This window comes from Cynocephalus volans, chromosome 3 (assembly GCF_027409185.1).
Source record: "Cynocephalus volans isolate mCynVol1 chromosome 3, mCynVol1.pri, whole genome shotgun sequence".
Classification (NCBI taxonomy): domain Eukaryota; kingdom Metazoa; phylum Chordata; class Mammalia; order Dermoptera; family Cynocephalidae; genus Cynocephalus; species Cynocephalus volans.
Window position 1 is genome coordinate 107,415,824 of NC_084462.1, and position 23,158 is coordinate 107,438,981.

The 23,158-nt window shown below is 35.6% G+C and overlaps 1 gene segment (V, D, J or C); it reads left to right on the top strand.

Moving 5' to 3' along the window:
* The first annotated feature begins 14,456 nt into the window (after positions 1-14,456).
* On the top strand, positions 14,457-14,936 carry LOC134372683 (T cell receptor alpha variable 9-2-like). The segment is given in 2 exon segments: positions 14,457-14,502; positions 14,602-14,936. Coding segments are annotated over 2 exon segments (381 nt in total).
* Positions 14,937-23,158: the final 8,222 nt, after the last annotated feature.

The following is a 23,158-nucleotide window of genomic DNA, read 5'->3' on the forward strand; positions in this document are numbered from 1 at the left end:
CACTGATCTATTTATTTTATTCTATGCCAACCTCAGAAAGTAGTTTTAAGTAAGTTTGATTACCTGTTAGAGTAAATGATTTCTCATCAGTACTTTTTTTTTAAAACTTTTTAAGTAATTCTTGCACATTTATTTTTTAATATAAATGTTAAAATTCTGTCCCATTTTTCTCATGTTCAATATCCCTCCATTAAAATAAACAAAACAAAAAATGTTAAAAATCCAGAATTACATGTTGGGATGCATTTAATGAGTATATTAACATATATAACATTAACTTGTTTTCTTATTTTTTTATTTGGAAAAATGCTATTTTTCTTAATATATGAAGAACTTTTTATGATCTTCAATTACACTTGGTGTGCAGAAGTTTTTCAGATTGATGCAGTTCCATTTGTCTATATTTGCTTGAGTTGCTTGTGCCTTGTGGTCTTGTTCAAAAAAGCTCTGCCCACTCCCATTTCATATAGCATTTCTCCTATGTTATCTTCTAGTAGTTTCACAGTTTCAGGTTTTAAATTTAGCCTTTAATCAATTTTGAGTTGATTTTTGCATATGGTGAAAGACAGGAGTCAGCTTTCAATTTTCTGCATGTGGGTACGAGTTTTCTCAGCACCATTTATTGAAGGGGCTGTCCTTTTTGCAGTGTATATTTTTGGCACCTTTGCTGAAAATCAGTTGGCTGTAAATGCATGGGTTTGTCTCTGTGCTCTCTATGCTGTTCCATTGGTCTATTTGTTTTTATGCCAGTATCAGGCTGGTTTGGTTACTACAGCTTTATGATACATTTTGAAGTCAGGAAATGTGATGCCTCCAACTTTTGATCCTTTTGTTTAATATTGTTTTGGCTATATGGGGTCTTTTGTAGTTGAAGATTAGATTAAGATTATATTAAGATTTTTTTTTTCTATTTCTGTGAACAATATCATTGGTATTTTGCTAGTGATTGCATTGAATCTGTAGATTACTTTGAGTGATATAGACATTTTGATTATATTAATTGTCCCAACACATGAACAGGGGATATCTTTCCAAATGTTTCTGTGGGGCAGGTCCCACACAAGTCCCCGGGAACACTTACAGATCTCTGGGAAAATCAGACGCCCACCACCTACTCTCTTCTTTCACCTCTGAGACAGCAGGTCCATGGTCTTCTCAGTGCCTGGCTCCATGCTGGTCCAGTGACATTTTTTTCCCCAAGTGGTCATAGCACCCTTCTGCCCTGCAGACTCCAAGTAGCTTCATGCAAAAGATGCAGCGGTGGCTTTGTCATTGTTTTCTCTGCTGTTATCCTTTACTTCCTGTGTCCTCTGAAAGCATTTAATGCCATCATGTGGATGATTTTGTACACCCCCAGGCCTGCTATGCTCAATTAATGTTCCACAGTCCAAAACCCTCAACAAACTCTTAGCTAGTCCAAGTAAGGAAAAAAGAGAGAAGACTCAAATAAATAAAAAATGAAAGTGAAGAAATTACAACAGACACCTCAGAAATAAAAAGAAAAATAAGGAATTATTATGAACAATTATATACAACGACCTATGATGACTGAATGAGTAAGCCTGAACATACCAATAATGAATAACAGGAGACCAACTTAAACTTTAAAGACACACGTAGGCTGAAAGTGATGGAGTGGAGAAGGGTATTCCATGCAAACAATAAAACAAGTAACAGCCTTACTAAAAAATAATCAAGAAAACAATCTCAGCTATATAAAAAAACTTAGAAATAAATGTAATCAAAAGGAATAAAAGAAATTTAAGAAGACGTAATAAATGGAAAGACATTATGTGCTTGAGGATCAGAAGATTAATATTGTTAAAATTTCCATACTACCCAAAGAAATATACAGTCAATGCAATCTCTATCAAAATCCCAATGGCATTCATCACAGAAATAGAAAAAACAGTCCTAAAATTTGAAACCATAAAAGACCCTAAATAGCCCAAACAATTTGAAACCATAAAAGACCCTGAACAGTTGAAACAATTCTGAGGGAAAAAAAAAGTTGGAGGCATCACACTTCCTGATTTAAAATTATATTACAAAGCTATAGTAATCAGAACAGTATGGATCTAGCATCAAAGCAAACACACAGACCATTAGAACATAGTAGAGAGTCCAGAAATAAATCCAAACATATATGGCCAACTAATTATCAACAAGGGCACTAAGAAGACAAAGTAGGGAAAGGATAGTTTCTTCAATAAATGCTGCTGGGAAAACCAAATTTTCACATACAAAAGAATGCAATCAAACACTTATCTCACACCACAAACAAAAATCAAGTCGAAATGGATAAAAACCTAAATGTAAGACCAGAAGCTATAAAATTCCTAGAAGAAGATGTAGGAAGAAAGTTGTTGGACATTAGCCTTGACAATGATTTTTTGAATATCACAGCAAAAGCTCAGACCACAAAAGGAAAAATAAATAAATGGTGCTACATCAAGCTAAAAAGCTTCTGTGCAGCAAAATAAACCAATCAATAAAATGAAATGGCAGCCAATGGACTGAGAATAATATTTGCAAACCATATCTGAAAAGGGGTTAATATCCAAAATATATGAACATATTGAGTTAATCTGCTCAATAGTGGAAGAACAAATAACCTAATTTAAAAATGGGAAAAAGACCCATTTTAAAAATTATATCTGTCAACAGACAAATGAATGAAGAAACTGGTACATATACACAATAGAATATTACTTAATCCTGATACAGAGTGAGATCTTGCCATTTGCCACAACATGGATAAGCCTAGAGGACATTATACAAAGTAAAATAAGCCAGACACAGAAAAAAATATTACTTAATCTCAATCATATGTTTTATATATATATGTGTGTGTGTGTATATATATGGATAAATAGTTTTATATCTATATAATGAAATACTACTCACCCAAACTGTCCAATGCAATAACTCCAGAGAAAGAAAGAAAAGGCATGCAGTGTGGTTTTCTTTTTTTAGTTTTATTTTATTTTGTCAATATAAAATGTGGTTGATTATTGTAGCCCATTAACGAAACATCCCTCCCTCCTCCTTCTCCCCCCTCCGTCCCAACAATCTCCTTTCTGTTTGCTTGTATCTACTTCAAGGAATTGTAATTGCTGTATCTTCTTCCCTTCCCCCCGCAGGTTGTTTGTGTATTTATTTATTTACTTTTAGCTCCCACAAATAAGTGCGAAGATGTGATATTTTTCTTTCTGTGCCTGACTAGTTTCACTTAATATAATTCTCTCTAGGTCCATCCATGTGGTTGCAAATGGCAGTATTTCATTCTTTTTTATAGCAGAATAGTATTCCATTGTGTAGATATACCACATTTTCCATATCCACTCATCTGGTGATGGACATTTGGGCTGGTTCCAACTCTTAGTTATTGTAAATAGTGCTGCAGTGAACATTGGAGAAGAGGTACACCTTAAACTTGATGATTGCCATTCTTCTGGGTATATTCCCAGCAGTGGGATAGCTGGGTTATATGGTAGATCTATCTGCAATTGTTTGAGGAACCTCCATACCATTTTCCATAGAGGCTGCACCATTTTGCATTCTCACCAACAGTATATGAGAGTTCCTTTTTCTCTGAAACATCACCAGAATTTATCATTCACAGTCTTTTGGATATTAGCCATCCAATCTAGGGTGAGATGGTATCTCAGTGTAGTTTTGATTTGCATTTCCCGAATGGTGAGTGATGTTAAGCATTTTTTCATGTGTCTGTTGGCCATTTGTATATCTTCCTTTGAGAAATGCCTGTTTAGATCTTTTGCCCATTTTTTAATTAGGTTACTTGTTTTTTTGTTGTAAAGTTGTTTCACTTCCTTGTATATTCTGGACATTAATTCTTTGTCAGATGTATATTTTGCAAATATTTTCTCCCACTCTGTTGGTTGTCTTTTAACTCGGTTAATTGTTTCTTTTTTTTTTTTTTTTTTAAATTTTATTTTGTCGATATACATTGTAGCTGATTAATGCTCCCCATCACCAAAACCTCCCTCCCTTCTCCCTCCCCCCCTCCCCCCCAACCATGTCCTTTCTGTTTGTTTGTTGTATCAACTTCAAATAATTGTGGTTGTTATATCTTCTTCCCCCCCCCCCCGGTTTGTGTGTGTATGTGTGTATGTGTGTGTGTGAATTTATATATTAATTTTTAGCTCCCACCAATAAGTGAGAACATGTGGTATTTCTCTTTCTGTGCCTGACTTGTTTCACTTAATATAATTCTCTCGAGGTCCATCCATGTTGTTGCAAATGGCAGTATTTCATTCGTTTTTATAGCTGAGTAGTATTCCATTGTGTAGATGTACCACATTTTCCGTATCCACTCATCTGATGATGGGCATTTGGGCTGGTTCCAACTCTTGGCTATTGTAAAGAGTGCTGCGATGAACATTGGGGAACAGGTATACCTTCGACTTGATGATTTCCATTCCTCTGGGTATATTCCCAACAGTGGGATGGCTGGGTCGTATGGTAGATCTATTTGCAATTGTTTGAGGAACCTCCATACCATTTTCCATAGAGGCTGCACCATTTTGCAGTCCCACCAACAATGTATGAGAGTTCCTTTTTCTCCGCAGCCTCGCCAGCATTTATCGTTCATAGTCTTTTGGATTTTAGCCATCCTAACTGGGGTTAGATGGTATCTCAATGTGGTTTTGATTTGCATTTCCCGGATGCTGAGTGATGTTGAGCATTTTTTCATATGTCTGTTGGCCATTTGTATATCTTCCTTAGAGAAATGCCTACTTAGCTCTTTTGCCCATTTTTTAATTGGGTTGCTTGTTTTCTTCTTGTAAAGTTGTTTGAGTTCCTTATATATTCTGGATATTAATCCTTTGTCAGATGTATATTTTGCAAATATTTTCTCCCACTCTGTTGGTTGTCTTTTAACTCTTTTAATTGTTTCTTTTGCTGTGCAGAAGCTTTTTAGTTTGATATAATCCCATTTGTTTATTTTTCCTTTGGTTGCCCGTGCTTTTGGGGTCGTATTCATGAAGTCTGTGCCCAGTCCTATTTCCTGAAGTGTTTCCCCTATGTTTTCTTTAAGAAGTTTTATTGTCTCAGGGTGTATATTTAAATCCTTAATCCATTTTGAGTTGATTTTAGTATACGGTGAGAGGTATGGATCTAGTTTCATTCTCCTGCATATCGATATCCAGTTATCCCAGCACCACTTGCTGAAGAGGCAGTCCCTTCCCCAGTGAATAGGCTTGGTGCCTTTGTCAAAGATCAGATGGCAGTAAGTGTGAGGGTTGATTTCTGGATTCTCTATTCTATTCCATTGGTCAGTGTGTCTGTTTTTATGCCAGTACCATACTGTTTTGGTTATTATAGCTTTGTAGTATAGCTTAAAGTCAGGTAGTGTTATGCCTCCAGCTTTATTTTTTTTGCTGAGCATTGCTTTGGCTATTCGTGGTCTTTTATTGTTCCATATAAATGTCTGAATAGTTTTTTCCATTTCTGAGAAAAATGTCTTTGGAATTTTGATGGGGATTGCATTGAATTTGTATATCACTTTGGGTAGTATGGACATTTTCACTATGTTGATTCTTCCAATCCAAGAGCATGGAATATCTTTCCATCTTCTTGTATCCTCTCTAATTTCTCTCAGCAGTGGTTTGTAGTTCTCATTATAGAGATTTTTCACCTCCTTGGTTAACTCAATTCCTAAGTATTTTATTTTTTTGGTGGCTATTGTAAATGGGCAGGCTTTCTTGATTTCTCCTTCTGCATGTTCACTATTGGAGAAAAGAAATGCTACTGATTTTTGTGTGTTGATTTTGTATCCTGCTACTGTGCTGAAATCATTTGGTTAATTGTTTCTTTTGCTGTGCAGAAGCTTTTTAGTTTGATAAAATCCCATTTGTTTATTTTTCCTTTAGTTGTCTGTGCTTTTGGGGTCATATTCATGAAGTCTGTGCCCAGTCCTACTTCCTGAAGTGTTTCTCTTATGTTTTATTGAGAAGTTTCATTGTTGCAGGATGTATATTTAATTCTTTAATCCATTTCAAGTTCATTTTAGTATATGGTGAGAGGTATGGGTCTAGTTTCATTCTCCTGCATATTGATATCCAGTTATCCCAGCACCATTTGCTGAAGAGCCAGTCTCTTCCCCAGTGTAAATCTTGGTGCCTTTGTCAAAGATCAGATGGCTGTAGGTGTGTGGGTTGATTTCTGGATTCTCTATTCTATTCCATTTATCAGTGTGTCTGTTTTTTCTGCTAGTACCTACAGCTGTTTGGTTATTATATCTTTGTAGTATAGTTTAAAGTTGGGTAGTGTTATTTCCAGCTTCATTTTTTTTTTTGCTCAGCATTGCTTTGGCTATGTGTGGTCTTTTGTTATTCCATATAAATGTCTGGACAGTTTTTTCCATTTCTGAGAAAAATGTCATTGGAATTTTGATAGGGATTGCATTGAATTTGTATATCACTTTGGGTAGTATGGACATTTTCACAATGCTGATTCTTCCAATGCAAGAGCAGGGGATATCTTTCCATCTTCTTGTATCCTCTCTAATTTCTCTTAGCAGTGGTTTATTGTTTTCATTAGAGATTTTTACATCCCTGGTTAACTTGACTCCTAAGTATTTTATTTTTTTGGTTCCTATTGTAATTGGGCAAGCTTTCTTGATTTCTCTTTCTGCATGTTCACTATTGGAGAATAGAAATGCTACTGATTTTTGTGTGTTGATTTGGTGTCCTGCAACTTTGTTGAAATCATTTATCAACTTCAATAGTTTTTTGGTAGAGGCTTTAGACTGTTTGATATATAGGATCATGTCATCTGCAAACAGGGACAGTTTGATTTCCTCTTTTCCAATCTGGATGCCCTTTATTTCCTTCTCTTCTCTGATTGCTCTGGCTAGTACTTCCAATACTATGCTGAATAGGAGTGGTGAGAGTGGCCATCCTTGTCTAGTTCCTGTTCTTAAATGAAAAACTTTCAGCTTTTCCCCATTCAAGATGATACTGGCGATGGGTTTATCACATATGGCTTTAATTATGTTGAGATAATTTCCATCTATACCTAACTTATAGAGAGTCTTTATCAGGAATGAGTGTTGAATTTTATCAAATGCTTTTTCTGTATCTGTAGAGATGATCACATGGTCCTCGTGTTTGATTTCATTGATATGGTGTATTACATTTATTGATTTGTGTATGTTGAACCAACCTTGCACCACTGGGATGAATCCCACTTAATCATGGTGTATAATTTTGGAGTATGTGTTGCTGTATTCTGTTAGCTAGTATTTTATTGACGATTTTTGCATCTATATTCATCAAGGATATTGGCTTGTAGCTTCCTTTTTTAGTTGTATCTTTACCTACTTTTGTAAAAGGGTGATGTTTACTTCATAGAATGAGTTTGGGAGAATTGCCTCTGTTTCAATCTTTTGGAATAGTTTGTAGAGAATTGGTGTCAATTCCTTTTTGAATGTTTGGTAGAATTCTGCTGTGAATCCATCTGGTCCTTGGCTTTTCTTTGTTTGGAGCCTTCTGATAACAGCTTCAATCTCTTTTATTGTTATTGGTCTGATCAGATTTTCTACATCTACTTGGCTCAGTTTTGGTAGTTAGTGTGTGTCCAGAAATTTATCCATTTCCTCCATATTTTCAAATTTGCTGGCATATAGTCGTTTATAGTACTCTCGAATGATTCCTTGTATTTCAGAGGTATCAGTTGTAATATTACCTTTTTCATTTCTAATTTTTGTTATTTGGATCTTCTCTCTTCTTTTTTTAGTTAGTCATGCTAATGGTTTGTCGATTTTATTTATCTTTTCATAAAACCAACTTTTTGATTCATTGATCTTTTGTATCATTTTTTGGGTTTCAATTTCATTAAATTCTGCTCTGATCTTAATGATTTCTTTCCATCTGGTAACTTTGGTTTTGGACTGTTCTTGTTTTTCTAGTTCTTTAAGATGAAGTATTAGGTTGTTCACTTGCCATCTTTCCATTCTTCTGAAGTAAGCATTTAATGTGAAAAATTTCCCCATTAGTACTGCTTTTGCAGTATCCCACAGTTTTTGGTATGATGTATCATTGTTTTCATTAGTTTCAATAAATTTTTTGATTTCCCATATGATTTCTTCCTGGACCCATATGTCATTAAATAGAATGCTTTTTAATTTCCATGTGTATGTATAGTTTCCAGAATTTCATTTGTTATTGTTTTCCAATTTTAATCCATTGTGGTCTGAAAAAATACATGGGATAATTCCAATATTTTTGAATTTGTTGAGACTTGATTTGTGACCTAGCATGTGATGTATCCTGGAGAATGACCCATGTGCTGATGAAAAGAATGAATACTCTGAGGTGCTGGATGGAATGCTCTGTAGATATCTGCCAAGTCCAATTGGTCTAGAATGTTGTTTAGATCTTGTATTTCTCTGCTGATTCTTTGCCTAGATGATCTGTGTAATATTGACATTGGGGTGTTCAGATCCCATGCTATTATGGCATTAGTGTCTATTTCCTTCTTTAGGTCTAATAGAGTTTGTTTTATAAATCTGGCTGCTCCAACATTGGGTGCATATATATTTATGATTGTTATGTCTTCTTGATGGATCAATCCTTTTATCATTATGTAGTGGCCCTCATCATCTCTTTTCATGATTTTTAAGTTTAAAGTCCATTTTATCAGATACAAGAATAACTACTCCAGCTCATTTTTCATTTCTGTTTGCATGGTAAATCCTTTTCCATCCTTTCACTCTTAGTCTATGTGAGTCTTTATAGGTGAGGTGGGTCTCTTGAAGGCAGCATATAGTTGGGTCCTCCTTTTTAATCCGGTCAGCCTGTCTGTGTCTTTTGATTGGGGCATTTAATCCTTTTACAGTAAGAGTTGTTATTGAAAAGTGTTGATTTACTCCTAGCATTTTATTGATTTTTGTTTGGATGTCTTAAGTGTCTTTTGTTCCTTTCTGCCTGATTTACCATTTGTCTTCTGTATTTGTTGGTTCCTTGGGTCGTAGATAAACTTTTGTTGTTGTTGTTTTCTCTTTATTGATGCCATTTTTATTTTACTACTGGGCTTTGATTTTTCTTGAATTTTTATGGCAGTGGTAGTTATTTTTCAAGTACCAAACCCAGTACTCTCTTGAGAATTTCATGTAAGGCTGGTTGTGTGGTAGTGAAATCCTGCAGTTTTTGTTTGTCTGAGAAATATACTATTTGCCCTTCATTTTAGAAGGATAGCCTTGCAGTGTAGACTATTCTTGGCTGGCAATCTCTGTCTTTTAGTATTTTGTATATATCATATCATTCCTTTCTGACTTTTTGGGTTTGTCATGAAAAGTCTGGTGTTAGTCTGATTGGGGCTCCCTTATATGTGATTTGACTCTTCTCTCTTGCATCTTTTAAGATTTTATCTTTGTCTTTGAGTTTTGCCAATTTGACTATAACATGTCTTGGAGAAAACCTTTTTTGTTTGAATACTTTTGGGGATCTACGAGCTTCCTGAATCTGAAGATCTGTGTCTTTTCCTATACCTGGGAAGTTTTCTGCCACTATTTTGCTGAATATATTTTCAATGCAATCTCCTTTTTCCTCCCCTTTTGGAATACCCATGACTCAGATATTTCAGCGCTTAAGGTTGATATTTCTCTTAGATTTTCTTCAATATTTTTAATTCTTTTTTCTTTCTTTCTTTTTTTGTCTGCCTGTGTTATTTCAAATAGCCCATCTTCAAGGTCATAAGTTCTCTCTTCTGCTTCTGCAAGCCTGTTGGTTAAACTCTCTGTTGTGTTTTTTATTTCGTTGAATGAATTCTTCAGCTCAGCCAGCTCTGCTACATTCTTTTTCAGGGCATTGAATTCCTTGTACATTTCTTCTTTCAGGTCCTGTATACTTTTCCTAATTTCATAGTGTTGTCTAGCTGAGTTTTCTCATATCTCATTTCATTTCCTTAGAATTATCACTCAAAATTCCTTGTCTGACATTTCAAGGGCTACTTGTTCTATAGGATCTGGAGCTTGTGAGTTATTACTCTTTGGTGATGTAATTCCTTGATTTTTCATATTTCTGGTATCTTTCCTTTGCTGTTTAGTCATTGTGGCAGGGGATTTCATGGTCCACTGACTCGACACTATTGTCTGGCTAGGATGCTGCTGGGGCTGCCAATTTGGTATGCCCACTAGTGCCTCAGGTTCATGGTTGCCTTTGATCTTGGGCCTCTCAGGGGAGGCACCTCTCTGGTCAGCATGTTCTTGGCCAGGCTGGAGATGGAGTCAGGTGGTGGTGGCAAGGCCTACCTGCTGGGTTGCACACTGGCACTGCAGGGTGTGTAGTCTCTGAGGATCATGGGTCTCTCTGACTGGGCACCTCTCTGATCAGCCCAGCCAGATCAAATTCATCTGGGCTGGGGATGGAATCAGGTGGCGGTGGCGAGGCCTACCTCCTGGGTTGCGTGCTGGCACTACAGGGCACATGGTCTCCGCAGATCTTGGGCTTCTCCAGCTGAGTGCCTCTCTGATCAGTGCACACTCGGTGGGGCTTGGTATCAAGGCATGCGGTTTTCAATGAAGAAGTGAATCTACCTTTATTTGCAGAGAACATAAGTGTCTAAGTAGAAAATCTAAGGGAACATTAAAAAAAGCTACTAGAACTCATGGTGATTTTAACAACATTGCAGAATAAAAGATCAATAAACAAAAATCAATTGTATTTGTAAATGTTTGCAAAGAACAATCAGAAAGTAGCATTAAAAATCAATACCATTTATAATAGAATCAAAAATGTTAAATGCTTAGGGATAAATCTTGCAAAACATGCAAGACCTGGTTATTTAAGATACAGAATTTCCTGAGAGAAATTAAGACATAATTTTCTCTCAATATTATCCATGGTTTCCATGGATTGAGACACTCAAAATTACTAAGATGTCAGTTATCTCCCAATTAGTCTATAGATTTGACACAATCCCAATAAAAGTCCTACCAGCTTTTCTGTTAAAATTGACAAGCTGATTCTGAAATTTATATGGAAATGTAATGAATTTAGAGCAGCCAAAATAACTTTGGAAGAAAACAAAGTTGAAGGGATAACACTATCTGACTTCAAATCATTTTCGACAACAATCAAGACATGTGACATTTGTATACAGTTAGATAAACAGATTAATGAAACAGAATAGAGAATCCAGAAATAGGTTCACACAGATATAGACAGCTTATTTTTGACAAGGATGTAAAGGCAATTCAATGGGAAAACAAGTCTTTTCAACAAACAGTGCTAGAACAATTGAATATCCATATGCAAAAAAAATAATCAACTTCAATTCTCCCCTCACGGCATATACAGTAATTTTACTCAAAATTGACCATAACACAAATATAAAACCTGAAAATATAGAACATTTGGAAAAAATATGAAAGAAAATCTTAGTAAACTTGGCCTCCGTGAACATTTAGATATGATAGAAAATCATGATTCATAGAAGAAAGAATTGATAAACTGGATTTACAAAAATTAATAACTTCTACCTTTGAAAGACTCTGTCAGTGGAGTTAATAGGTAAACTATAGACTGGGAAAAATATTTGCAAATCATATATCTGATAAAGCAGTTGATTTGAATTATATAAAGAACCCTCAAAACTCAATACCGGAAAAAAGAAAAAACGAAAAAAAGTGAACAAAAGATTAGGGCAGATATTCCAGCAAAAAAATATATATATGAATGGAAAATAGGCACATGGAAAGATGCTCTGCATTATTAGTCATTGGGGATATTGAAATTAAAAAGACAATGAGGTACTACTCCATATCTATTAGAACGGGGTTGGAACTTTCATATACTACCAGTGGGTATGTAAAATAGTTACTCTGAATAACAATCTGGCAGTTTCCTAGTAAGTCAAATATGCACCTTCCAAATGATGTAGCCATTCTAATTCCAGGTAGCTACACAAGAGAAATGAAAGCATATATCTATACAAAAACTTGAACACACATGGTTATTTGTCACAGCCCCAAACTTGGGCTAACTAAAATGTACATCAACAGGTGGATGGATAAACAAATTGTTTCATATCTGTATAATGAAATACTACTCACTAATAAAAAGAAAAGAAACAGTGATACAAAATAATTTATGCAGAATGAAAGAAGCCAGACAAATAAGAATATATATGATTCCATTTGAGTAAATTATAAAATACACAAACTAATCTACAGTGACAGCAGTGTTGCCAGTAAACACTGGGGGTCGGAGGTGGGAAGAAGGGTGAGAAAAAGATTACAAAGAGACCTGAAAAACTTTTGGAATGATGCATACATTCATTATCTTGATCTTGGTGATGGCTTCATACATCTATATGTATGTCAAATCTTATAAAATTGTTCACTTTAAGTAGGTGTAATTTATTTTAATGTCAATTGTACATCAATAAAATTATCGAAACTATCTGAATTTAACAAATATCTGCCCTCCCACCTAATAATAATGTCAGTCACCGTTCTCCATATTGGGGCAGTGTTATAGACGTCTTCTGGTATATCCTAATAGGCAGAAAGTTTCTCCTCTACGTTATCACTGTGTTTAAGCTATTTTCTTAAGTATAGATAACAACTTTCTGCCCGATGTGCTATAGTGTTTATTTCAACCCAGCATCATCCCAACTTATTTTGCGTTCTCCCCTGCATATCAGAACAGAACTTTGCAGCTGATTTTCTAGAATTCCTTTCTGTCATAGTCGTGCTCTAGTCTCTGGCTACGTGATCTGGAAGGTCTAGGAGAAATGGAAGGAATTCGTGAACCCAAACAATATCTGGGCCTGAATTTTTTAGTAAAGTCTGTATCTGGGAAACGATTCACACATCAACTCTGAACACATGAAACTCCTTTATCTGAATCTGTGATGAGTGAATTCCAGGAAACAGACAGAGCTAAGCCTCCGTCTATGTGTCTAGTCATAAATGTTCACAAGGTCGGAAAGAAAGATGCATCCTTCTCCTGAATTTTATCCTGATAACATCCCCAGAGTTTCTTCACTTTCTATTGTTTTGTTTTAAAAAATGAAAGGTCATAAGAAACAAAAATAAAGAAGTTCTTGTTTTGCTGCTAGTATGTCACAGAAAAAGACCACTTTTAAAAAAATTTGTGTTACCATGGGGATATTTCCCCCATATTGACCCCAGAGCACTCTCTCTGTTCTTTGATGACCATCTGGTTCAAGGACGGTATTCACAAGTTCCAACAAATCCAGTTGGGAAAAATTTTAAAAGTACAACTTTTTTGGTCTCAATCCTGGAAATTGTGATTCCTAAAGTTAGTGGCATAATCACAGAATCTGTAATTTTAAATCACTCACAAGCTGATGTGTCTTTATCAATTTGAAAAGCCAAGGCAGAAGAGAGAACTTATGTTCCACTATTTTGATGCAAATCCACATCTATGTTCTCTATACTGTGGGGAAAACTATTTGATTAGTCTAGCAACAAAATTTAGGCAGATGGACAATGGTAGAAAGCATCCTTGAGGCTAGATCTCCTTTTGAGTACAGGGTTAATATTCATTGCCTGATTCACATAGGTTAGCTACCTCATCCTGAAATCACTGAAATTGTGGAGGACTCAGATGTTGATCTCAGATCATTCCACACGGATTCAACGATTTTAATTATGGTGTTTCTTCTGTCTAGGATGCATACTTTTCACATTTTAATGATTTAAAAATTCTGGGATACTTAACTATTGATAAGATAGCATGATTTTTTTTTCCTCCTGAAATGCTTTTATTAAAAATGATAGCATTGCTTGCAATTGATATTATTTTAGAACTGAAGAAATACCACCTTTCAAGTAGTAGTGATTCCTCAGTCAAAGACTGTCTACTCACTGTTTTTATTTCATTTAACAAATATTTATTGAGCACCTAGTAATAATGTCAGTTACTGTTCAACGTATTAGGTATGGTGCTAAAAAACAGAATCACTCAATAATGACTTCTTACCACTTCCTATGATTTCAACCCAAAACTCTCTTCTGAAATTTCAATGAATTACAAGCTGGCCCACAATGGCTACATGAGAATATGAAGGCATATATTAAAATGTTAAAGAAAATTGGTATCTTCTCAGCTACAGAAATACCCTGGAATGCTCTGCTAAAGAACTTTCATGTTAGGACGTGTCGTAAGAACAAAATGGACCTTAGAAATTATGACAGCTGTCCTTCAGATATACAAAAGCTGCCTGAAGACTCACAAGTGCCTTATAAATGAGGTCAAGGATGAGGACATATTTCTGATTTTTGGAGGGAGTCCAGAAAAACATTCTTTTCAGTTTAGTCTTTGTCCACCAGGGGGTGTATTTTCCTAACACAAACTCATTTCCTGTGTGAATTTTAGGTTAAGATTTACCATTTCACTGTGACTTCAACATTTCTTCATATTAAGAATCAAGAACAATATTTAGTTCACACTCCAAGGATGAGCTCTTCTTCAGCTTTAGTGACTGTGATACTCTTAATGCTTGGTAAGTAGAACGCCTCTTAAAATTTGGTCTCTTTCTTCTATTATGTCAACGAAGTCTTTAACGCTCAAGGTGACACGGATCTCTCTCTTTCTTCCCTAGGAAAAATCCATGGAGACTCAGTGACCCAGACAGAAGGCCAAGTGACCCTTTCACAAGGGGCATTCTTGACTATAAACTGCACTTATACAGCCACAGGGTACCCTTCTCTTTTATGGTATGTCCAATATCCTGGAGAAGGTCCACAGCTCCTTCTGAAAGCCATGGCGGCCAATGAAAAGGGAAGCAACAAAGGTTTTGAAGCCACATACCATCGAGAAACAACCTCCTTCCACTTGAAGAAAGCCACAGTCCAAATGTCAGACTCGGCTATGTACTACTGTGCTCTGAGTGACACAGTGACAGGAACTGCAGGGGGAGCTGAGCACAAACTCTGAGCAGCAGCAAGGGGCCTGACTGCTGAGTCTCTGGCTCTGTGACCCACTTTGTTTTCGGTATGGTCTATGTGGTTGTTTGTCTCTCATTTTTTCTGGTAATGGAAATATCACACAAATGGCCAGACAGAAGAACAAAAAACGAGCATCCTTCATACCAAACCCCAATCACCACAGGATCACTCAGTGGAGACTGGTCAGGAATATAGAACTGCAAGTGGTGAAGTTTACTGTCTTCATTAGTGAAATTAAAAACAGAGCCTGACACGAGTAGTTCTTCAACCAGGGCCAAAGTAATTTCAAGGCAAACTGCTTAAAATCTGTGCTCACCCTTGCAAAGTCCAGCCCCCATATCTTGCTCCAGGTTACCCTGATAGATACTGCTGTGTCTTATTATATTTTTAGAGAGCCCAGTGTGCCAGAGAAGGTGGCATCTACATAATGTCTCCTTAGCAGTGTAAAGTAGGGAAGGTGATAAGAGAGCTACCCACCCTCCAACCGGGATTTCTAACAGAGAAAGAAGGCAAAAGAAGAAATGAGAAACAGAATCTCACATGAAAAAGAGACATTTATCATAGAGAGGAAAACTTTGTGTGTGTGTGTGTGTGTGTGTGTGTGTGTGTGTGTGTGTGTTTTGTATATCTTCTTTGGCAGATGGCAGGCACAGGCTGATGTTCAAGAAGAAAGGGAAGGAGCAAAAGCACAGTGGAAGCAACAACTCATGTCTAAATCATGCATATTACTGGCCAGTTGCATAGACTAGTTGACTTTCTAACAGCAAGGCCTTAAGTGAGTTAGTTTTGCAGTGCCAATGGAAGATTAAGCATATATATTTATCTCTGTATCCCCATGAACGTCTGTTAAAAAGATGGTATAGAAATTGAAAAGCGCATAAACCCACAAAGAGAATAGAAAAGGAGATGACAGCAGATGGTGATGTCAACAAAGTTTTAGAGGGTGAGAGGTATATGGAGAAATGAAAACTTATGTAGCAGGCCAGATAAGGAAGATACCTGGGCTTAGTGAAAGAATCTAACAAGGAGCACCCCAACGTGTGCTGTATCCTCGTGTTAAGTTTTAGGAATCAGAAGCACCAATTACCTTTGGATGCCTGGGGAACATGGTGTTCTCTGTATGTGTGTGAGCGTATGTATTGAGAGTATTTGGAAGGAAGGGGATGAAAAATAAGAGGACCAAGTGAGAAAATTTAGAAGTAACTGACCACCCACGCTCTTCACCACTGCCTGTATAACAAGCAGTGACCGCTTCCCAAACCCAGCCAAATACTGCAAGTTAGTGTTTGATGAATTGAGGAACAGCACATTAAAAAGTAAGCAAAAAATTTAAAGTATAAGAATATAATAATTGGTCAATTGTTTGATATAAGGAGAATAAAACATTATTCATAAAAAGGAACATACTTATAGTAGTTTATATGGGTCAACCAAATTGTCTCCTAGGTAAGAGTCACGAACTTATACCATCAGTAGTGGTGATTGGGGCCAAAATACCTATTTTCCCCAAACCTTGTGTATTAGTAAGCTTTTTGACTTTTTGCTTATCAGTTAGGCTTTCTTTTATTTTTTAATAATTCAAGTAATTATGAATGAGATGGAGCTTCATTTATTTATTTAAAAGCCATTCATATTTTTCTATATATTGTCCATTCATATATCTGCCCATTTTCTAAAATTGTCTTTTTCCCCCCACATCTACCATTGCTGCACCTGTCATGTATTAGCAAACCCCACCCTCAAAAAATGCAAGAAAACAAAAAACCTATATCCTTTTAGAGTAGTTTTATAGGTTACAATAAAATTGAAAGGATGGTATGGAGATTTCCCACATACCTCCTCCCTCCATCCCCCTGCATAGCCTCCCGCATTATCAACATCATTTACCAGAGTGAAATATTTGTGGTAATTAATGAATCTACAGGGACATGTTATGGTCACACAAAGTCAGTTTACTTTAGTGTTCACTCTTGGTTTTCTATGGGTTTGGACAAATGTATAATGACATGTATCTACCATTACAGCATTATACTGAGTACTTTCTCTGTCCTAAAAATCCTCTGTGCGCTGCCTATTTATTCTTTTCCAACTCAATCACTGGCAACCACCGATCTTTTCTACTGTCTCCATAGTTTTGCCCTTTCTGGAATGTCATATAATTGGAATCCTAAAGTATGCAGCCTTTTCAGATTGACTTCTTTCACTCAGCAACATGCATTTAAGATTCCTCTGTGTCTTTTATGTCTCGATGGTTTATTTCTTTTTTGCACTAAATAATATTTAATTGTCTGGATATACCACAGTTTATGTATCCATTTATCTCTTGAGTGGCATCTTGGTTGCTTGCAGATTTTGGCAATTATGAATAAAGCTTCTATAAACATCTCGTGCAGGTTTTGGTGTGGACATGTTTTCAACTCCTTTGGGTAAATAACAAAAAAATATGATTGCTGGATCATATGGAGTGAGTATGTTTAGTTTTGAAGAAGATGCCAAACTGTCTTTCAAAGTGGCTGTACCATTTTGCATTCCCACCAGAAATGAATGAGGGCTCCCATTGCTCTACAGCCTTACCACTTTTGTCAGTGTATGGATTTCAGCCACATAAATAGGTGTGCAGTGGTATCTTGTTGTATTAGTTTGAATCCTGATGACGTGATGTACAGCATCTTTTCATTTGTTTATTCGCCATTTGTATGTCTTCTCTAGTGAATTGTCTGTTACAGTATTTGGTCCATTTTTTTACTTGGGATGTTTGTTTTCTTATTGTTAAATTTTGAGACTTCTTTGTATGTTTTGGATAACAGTCCTTTATCAGATGTGTCTTTTGCAAATATTTTCTCTCAGTTTATGGCTTATTTTCTCATTTTCTTGGCATTGTCTTTCACAGAGCAGAACATTTTAATTTTAACAAAGTCCATCTTTTTTTTTTCATGATTCAAGAATATGTTATTTATTTACATGAAGAATCATTTCCAAACACTTAAAAATCATAAGTTTAGTTGGAGCAGTAGATTTAAAACAAGCTGAAATGTAGGTCATTAATAGTTTTAAAAAATATATATAACAATAATGATAACAATAAAAATGACAACAATTTGTAATCCCAAGCGAAACAAGGATCCCAACTAGCTAGTAACCAGCTAAATAAGTATTTCTTTTTTTTATTTTGGAAGACTTCTTACGTTTTATTTTTATTTATATATTTATTTAATTTAATTTTTTATTTTATTTTAAATTCTCAATATACATTGTAGTTGATTTTTGTGACCCTTTACCTGTTGCTCTTGCCAACTCCCTGTCTCCCCACCCCACCACACGTCATATCTGTTCACTTGTCTTAATAAGTTCAAGGAATTGTGATTGTTGTGTCTTCTTCCCCCCCTTTATTTGTTTGTGTGTTTATTTATTTATTTATTTATTAGCTTCCACAAATAAGTGAGAACATGTGGTATTTCTCTTTCTGTGCCTGACTTGTTTCACTTAATATAATTTTCTCCAAGTCCCTCCATGTTGTTGCAAATGGTAGTATTTCACTCTTCTTTATAACAGGGTAGAGTTCCATTGTGTAGATATACCAGTTTCCTTATCCACTCATCTGATGATGGACATTTGGGCTGGTTCCAACTCTTGGCTATTGTAAATAGTGCTGTAATAAACATTGGAGTACAGGTATCCCTTCGGCATGATGATTTCCATTCCTCTGGGTATACTCCCAGCAGTAGAATATCTGGGCCATATGGTAGATCTGTCTGTATTGTTTGAGGAAACTCCATACAATTTTCCATAAAGTCTGCACCATTTTGCAGACCCACTAACAGTGTCTGAGCTCCTTTTTCTCTGCAACCTCACCAGCATTTATCATTCTCAGTCTTTTGGATATTAACCATCCTGGAGTGAGATGGTATCTCAAAGTGGTCTTGATTTGCATTTCCTAGATGCTGAGTGATGTTGAGAATTTTTTCTGTGTCTTTTGGCCATTCATATATCTTCCTTTGAGAAATGCCTATTCAGCACCTTTGCCCATATTTTAATTGGGTTATTTGGTTTTTTTGCTGTAAAGTTTTTTGAGTTCCTTGTATATTCTGGATATTTATCCTTTGTCAGATGTATATTTTGCAAATATTTTCTCCCACTCTGTTGGTTGTCTTTTCACTCTGTTGATTGTTTCTTTTGCTGTGCAAAAGCATTTTAGTTTGATATAATCCCATTTGTTTATTTTTCCTTTAGTTGCCTGTGCCTTTGGGGTCCTATTCATGAAGTCTGTACCCAATCCTACTTCCTGGAGTGTTTCCCATATGTTTTCTTTAAGGAGTTTTATTGTTTGGGGATGTATATTTCATTCTTCAATCCATTTTGAGTTGATTTTGGTATACGGTGAGAGGGACAGGTCTAGTTTCATTCTCCTGCATATGAATATCCAGTTTTCCCAGCACCATTTGTTGAAGAGGAAGTCTCTTCCCCAGTGCGTAGACTTGCTGCCTTTGTCAAAGATCAGATGGCTGTGGCATATGGTTTGGTTTCTGGGTTCTCTATTCTATTCCATTAATCTGTTTGTCTGTTTTTATGCCAGTATCATGCTGTTTTGGTTATGATAGCTTTGTAATATAGTTTAAAATAAGGTAGTGTTATGTCTCCAGCTTTATTTTTTTTGCTCAGGATTGCTTTGGCTATGTGTGGTCTTCTGTTATTCCATATAAATGTCTGGATAGTTTTTTCCATTTCTGAGAAAAATGTCATTGAAATTTTGATGGGGATTGCATTGAGTCTGTAAATCACTTTGGGTAATATGGACATTTTCACAGTGTTAATTCTTCCAATCCAACAGCATGGGATATATTTCCATCTTCTTGTGTCTTCTTTAATTTCTCTCAGCAGTGGTTTGTAGTTCTCATTGTAGAGATTTTTCACATCCTTGGTTAACTTTATTCCTAAGTATTTTATTTTTTTGGTGGCTATTGTAAATGAGCTAGCTTTCTTGATTTCTTTTTCTGCATGTTCACTGTTGGAGTATAGAAATGCTACTGATTTTTGTGTGTTGATTTTGTATCCTGCAACTTTGCTGAAATCATTTATCAACTCTAAGAGTTTTTTTTTAGTAGAGGCTTTAGGCTGTCCAATATATATGATCATATCATCTACAAACAGGGACAGTTTCACTTCATCCTTTCCAATCTTGATGCCCTTTATTTCCTTCCCTTCTCTGATTGCTATGCCTAGTACTTCCAACACTATGTTGAATAGGAGTGGTGAGAGTGGGCATCCTTGTCTAGTCCTTGAAAAGCTTTCAGCTTTTCCCCATTCAGGATGATATTGGCAGTGGGCTTATCATATACGGCTTTAATTGTGTTGAGGTACTTTCCATCTATACCTAACTTGTAGAGAGTCTTTATCATGAATGAGTGTTGAATTTTATCAAATGCTTTTTCAGCATCTATTGAGATGATCATATGGTTTTTGTCTTTGCTTTTATTGATGTGGTGTATCACATTTATTGATTTGCATATGTTGAGCCAACCTTGCATCCCTGGATGAATCCCACTTGATCATGGTGAATAATTTTGTGTATGTGTTGCTGTATTCTGTTAGCTAGTATTTTATTGAGGATTTTTGCATCTATATTCATCAAGGATATTGGCCTGTAGTTTTCTATTTTTGATGTATCTTTGGTTTTGGTATCAGCGTGATGTTTGCCTCACAGAATGAGTTTGGGAGAATGGCCTCTGTTTCAATCTTTTGGAATAGTTTATAGAGAATTGATATCAGCTCCTCTTTGAAGGTTTGGTAGAACTCTGCAGTGAACCCATCTGGTCCTGGGCTTTCTTTTATTGGGAGCCATCTGATAACAGCTTTAATCTCTTTTATTGTTATTGGTCTGTTCAGATTTTCTATATCTTCTTGGCTCAGTTTTGGTAGTTTCTATGTGTCCAGAGATTTATCCATTTCCTCTAGATTTTCAAATTCTTTGGCATTTAGCTGTTTATAGTAGTCTGTACTGATTCTTCATATTTCTGAGGTATCAGTTGTAATATCACCTTTTCCATTTCTAATTTTTGTTATTTGGGTCTTCTCTCTTCTTTTCTTAGGTAGCCTTGCTAAAGGTTTGTCCATTTTACTTATCTTTTCAAAAAACCAACTTTTTGTTTCATTGATCTTTTGGATTGTTTTTTGGGTTTCTATTTCATTTCATTGTGCTCTGATCTTAATTATTTCTTTCTGTCTACTATGGGTTTGGATTGTTCTTGTTTTTCTAGATCTTTAAGGTGAAATGTTAGGTTGTTTATTTGCCATCTTTCCATTCTTCTGAAGTAAGCATTTAATCTGATAAATTTCTCCCTTAATGCTGCTTTTGCAGTATCCCATAGGTTTTGGCATGATATGTCATTATTTTCATTAGTTTCAAGAAATTTTTGATTTCCTGTTTAATTTCTTCTTGGACCCATATGTTATTAAGTAAAACATTGCTTAATTTCCATGTGTTTGCATAGTTTCCAGAGTTTCTTTTGTTATTCATTTCTAATTTTAATCCAGTGTGGTCTGAAAAAATACATGGAATAATTCCAAATTTTTTGAATTTGTTGAGACTTGCTTTGTGACATAACATGTGGTCTATCCTGGAGAATGTTCCACATACTGATGAGAAGAATGAATATTCTGAGGTTGTGGATAGAATGTTCTCCAGTTATCTGCCAAGTCCAATTACTCTAAAGTTTTTTTAGATCTTGGGTTTCTCTATTGATTTTTTTGCCTAGATGATCTGTCCAATGTTGAGAGTGGGGTGTTCAAGTTCCCTGCTATTATGGTGTTAGTGTCTATCTCATTCTTTAGATCTAATAGTGTTTGCTTTATACATCTGGCTGCTCTGACATTGGGTGCATATATATTTATGATTGTTATGTCTTCATGATGGATAGATCCCTTTATCATTATATGGTGGCCTTTTTTATCTCCTTTTATGGTATTTGCTTTAAAGTCTATTTTATCTGATATAAGAATAGCTAATCCAGCTCATTTTTCATATCTATTCGCATGGCATATCTTTTTCCATCTTTTCACTCTTAGTTTATGTGTGTCTTTACAGGTGAGGTGAGTCTCTTGAAGGCAGCATGTAGTTGGGTCCTCCTTTTTAATCCAGTCAATCAGTCTGTGACTTTTGAGTGGGGAATTTAATCCCTTTACATGTAGAGTTGTTATTGAAAGGTGTTAATTTACTCCTAGCATTTTATTGATTTTTGTTTATTCGTCTTAAGTACCTTTTGTTACTTTCTTTCTGATTTTCTGTTTGTCTTCTATATTTGTTGGTTTCTTGGGGTGGTAGGTAAACTATTTTTTTTTCTTTATTGTTAGCATTTTTGTTTTACTAGTAGGTTTTGTTCTTTCTTGCATATTCATGGAAGTGATGGTTGTTTTTCAGGTACTTCTTTGAGAATTTCTTGTTAGGCTGGTCATGTGATAGTGAACTCCTGCAGTTTTATTTGTCTGAGAAATATACTATTTGTCCTTCACTTCAGAAGGATAGCCTTGCTGGGTAAAGTATTCTTGGCTGGCACTTTTTGTCTTTTAGTATTTCAAATATATCATCCCATTCTTTTCTGGCTTTTAGAGTTTCTGACGAAAAGTCTAATGTTAGTCTGATTGGGGCTCCCTTATATGTGACTTGCCACTTCTCTCTTGCAGCTTTTAAGATTCTCTCTTTGTCTTTTAGTTTTGCCAGTTTGACTATAATATGTTTTGGAGAGGACGTTTTTGGGTTGATTATGTTTGGGGATCTTTGGGCATCCTGAATCTGAAGATCTGTGACTTTCCCTATACCTGGGAAGTTTCTGCTATTATTCCACTGAATATGTTTTCAATGCCATTTAAGCACACATAAACTACAAGTGAAAAGATGGAAAAATCCCCCCCTTCTGGAATACCCATGATTCAGATATTTGAGTGCTTAAGGTTGTTTGTTATCTCTCTTAGATTTTCTTCAATTTTCTAAATTCTTTTTTCTTTTTTCTGGTCTGCCTGTGTTAATTCAAACAGATTGTCTGCAAGGTCAGAAATTCTCTCTTCTACTTTTTCTAGTCTGCTGTTTATACTCTCTGTTGTGTTTTTTATTTTGCTGAATGATTCCTTCAGCTATACCATCTCTGCTACATTCTTTTTCAGGGCATTGATATCTTTGTATATTTCTTCTTTCAGATCTTGTATATTTTTTCTCATTTC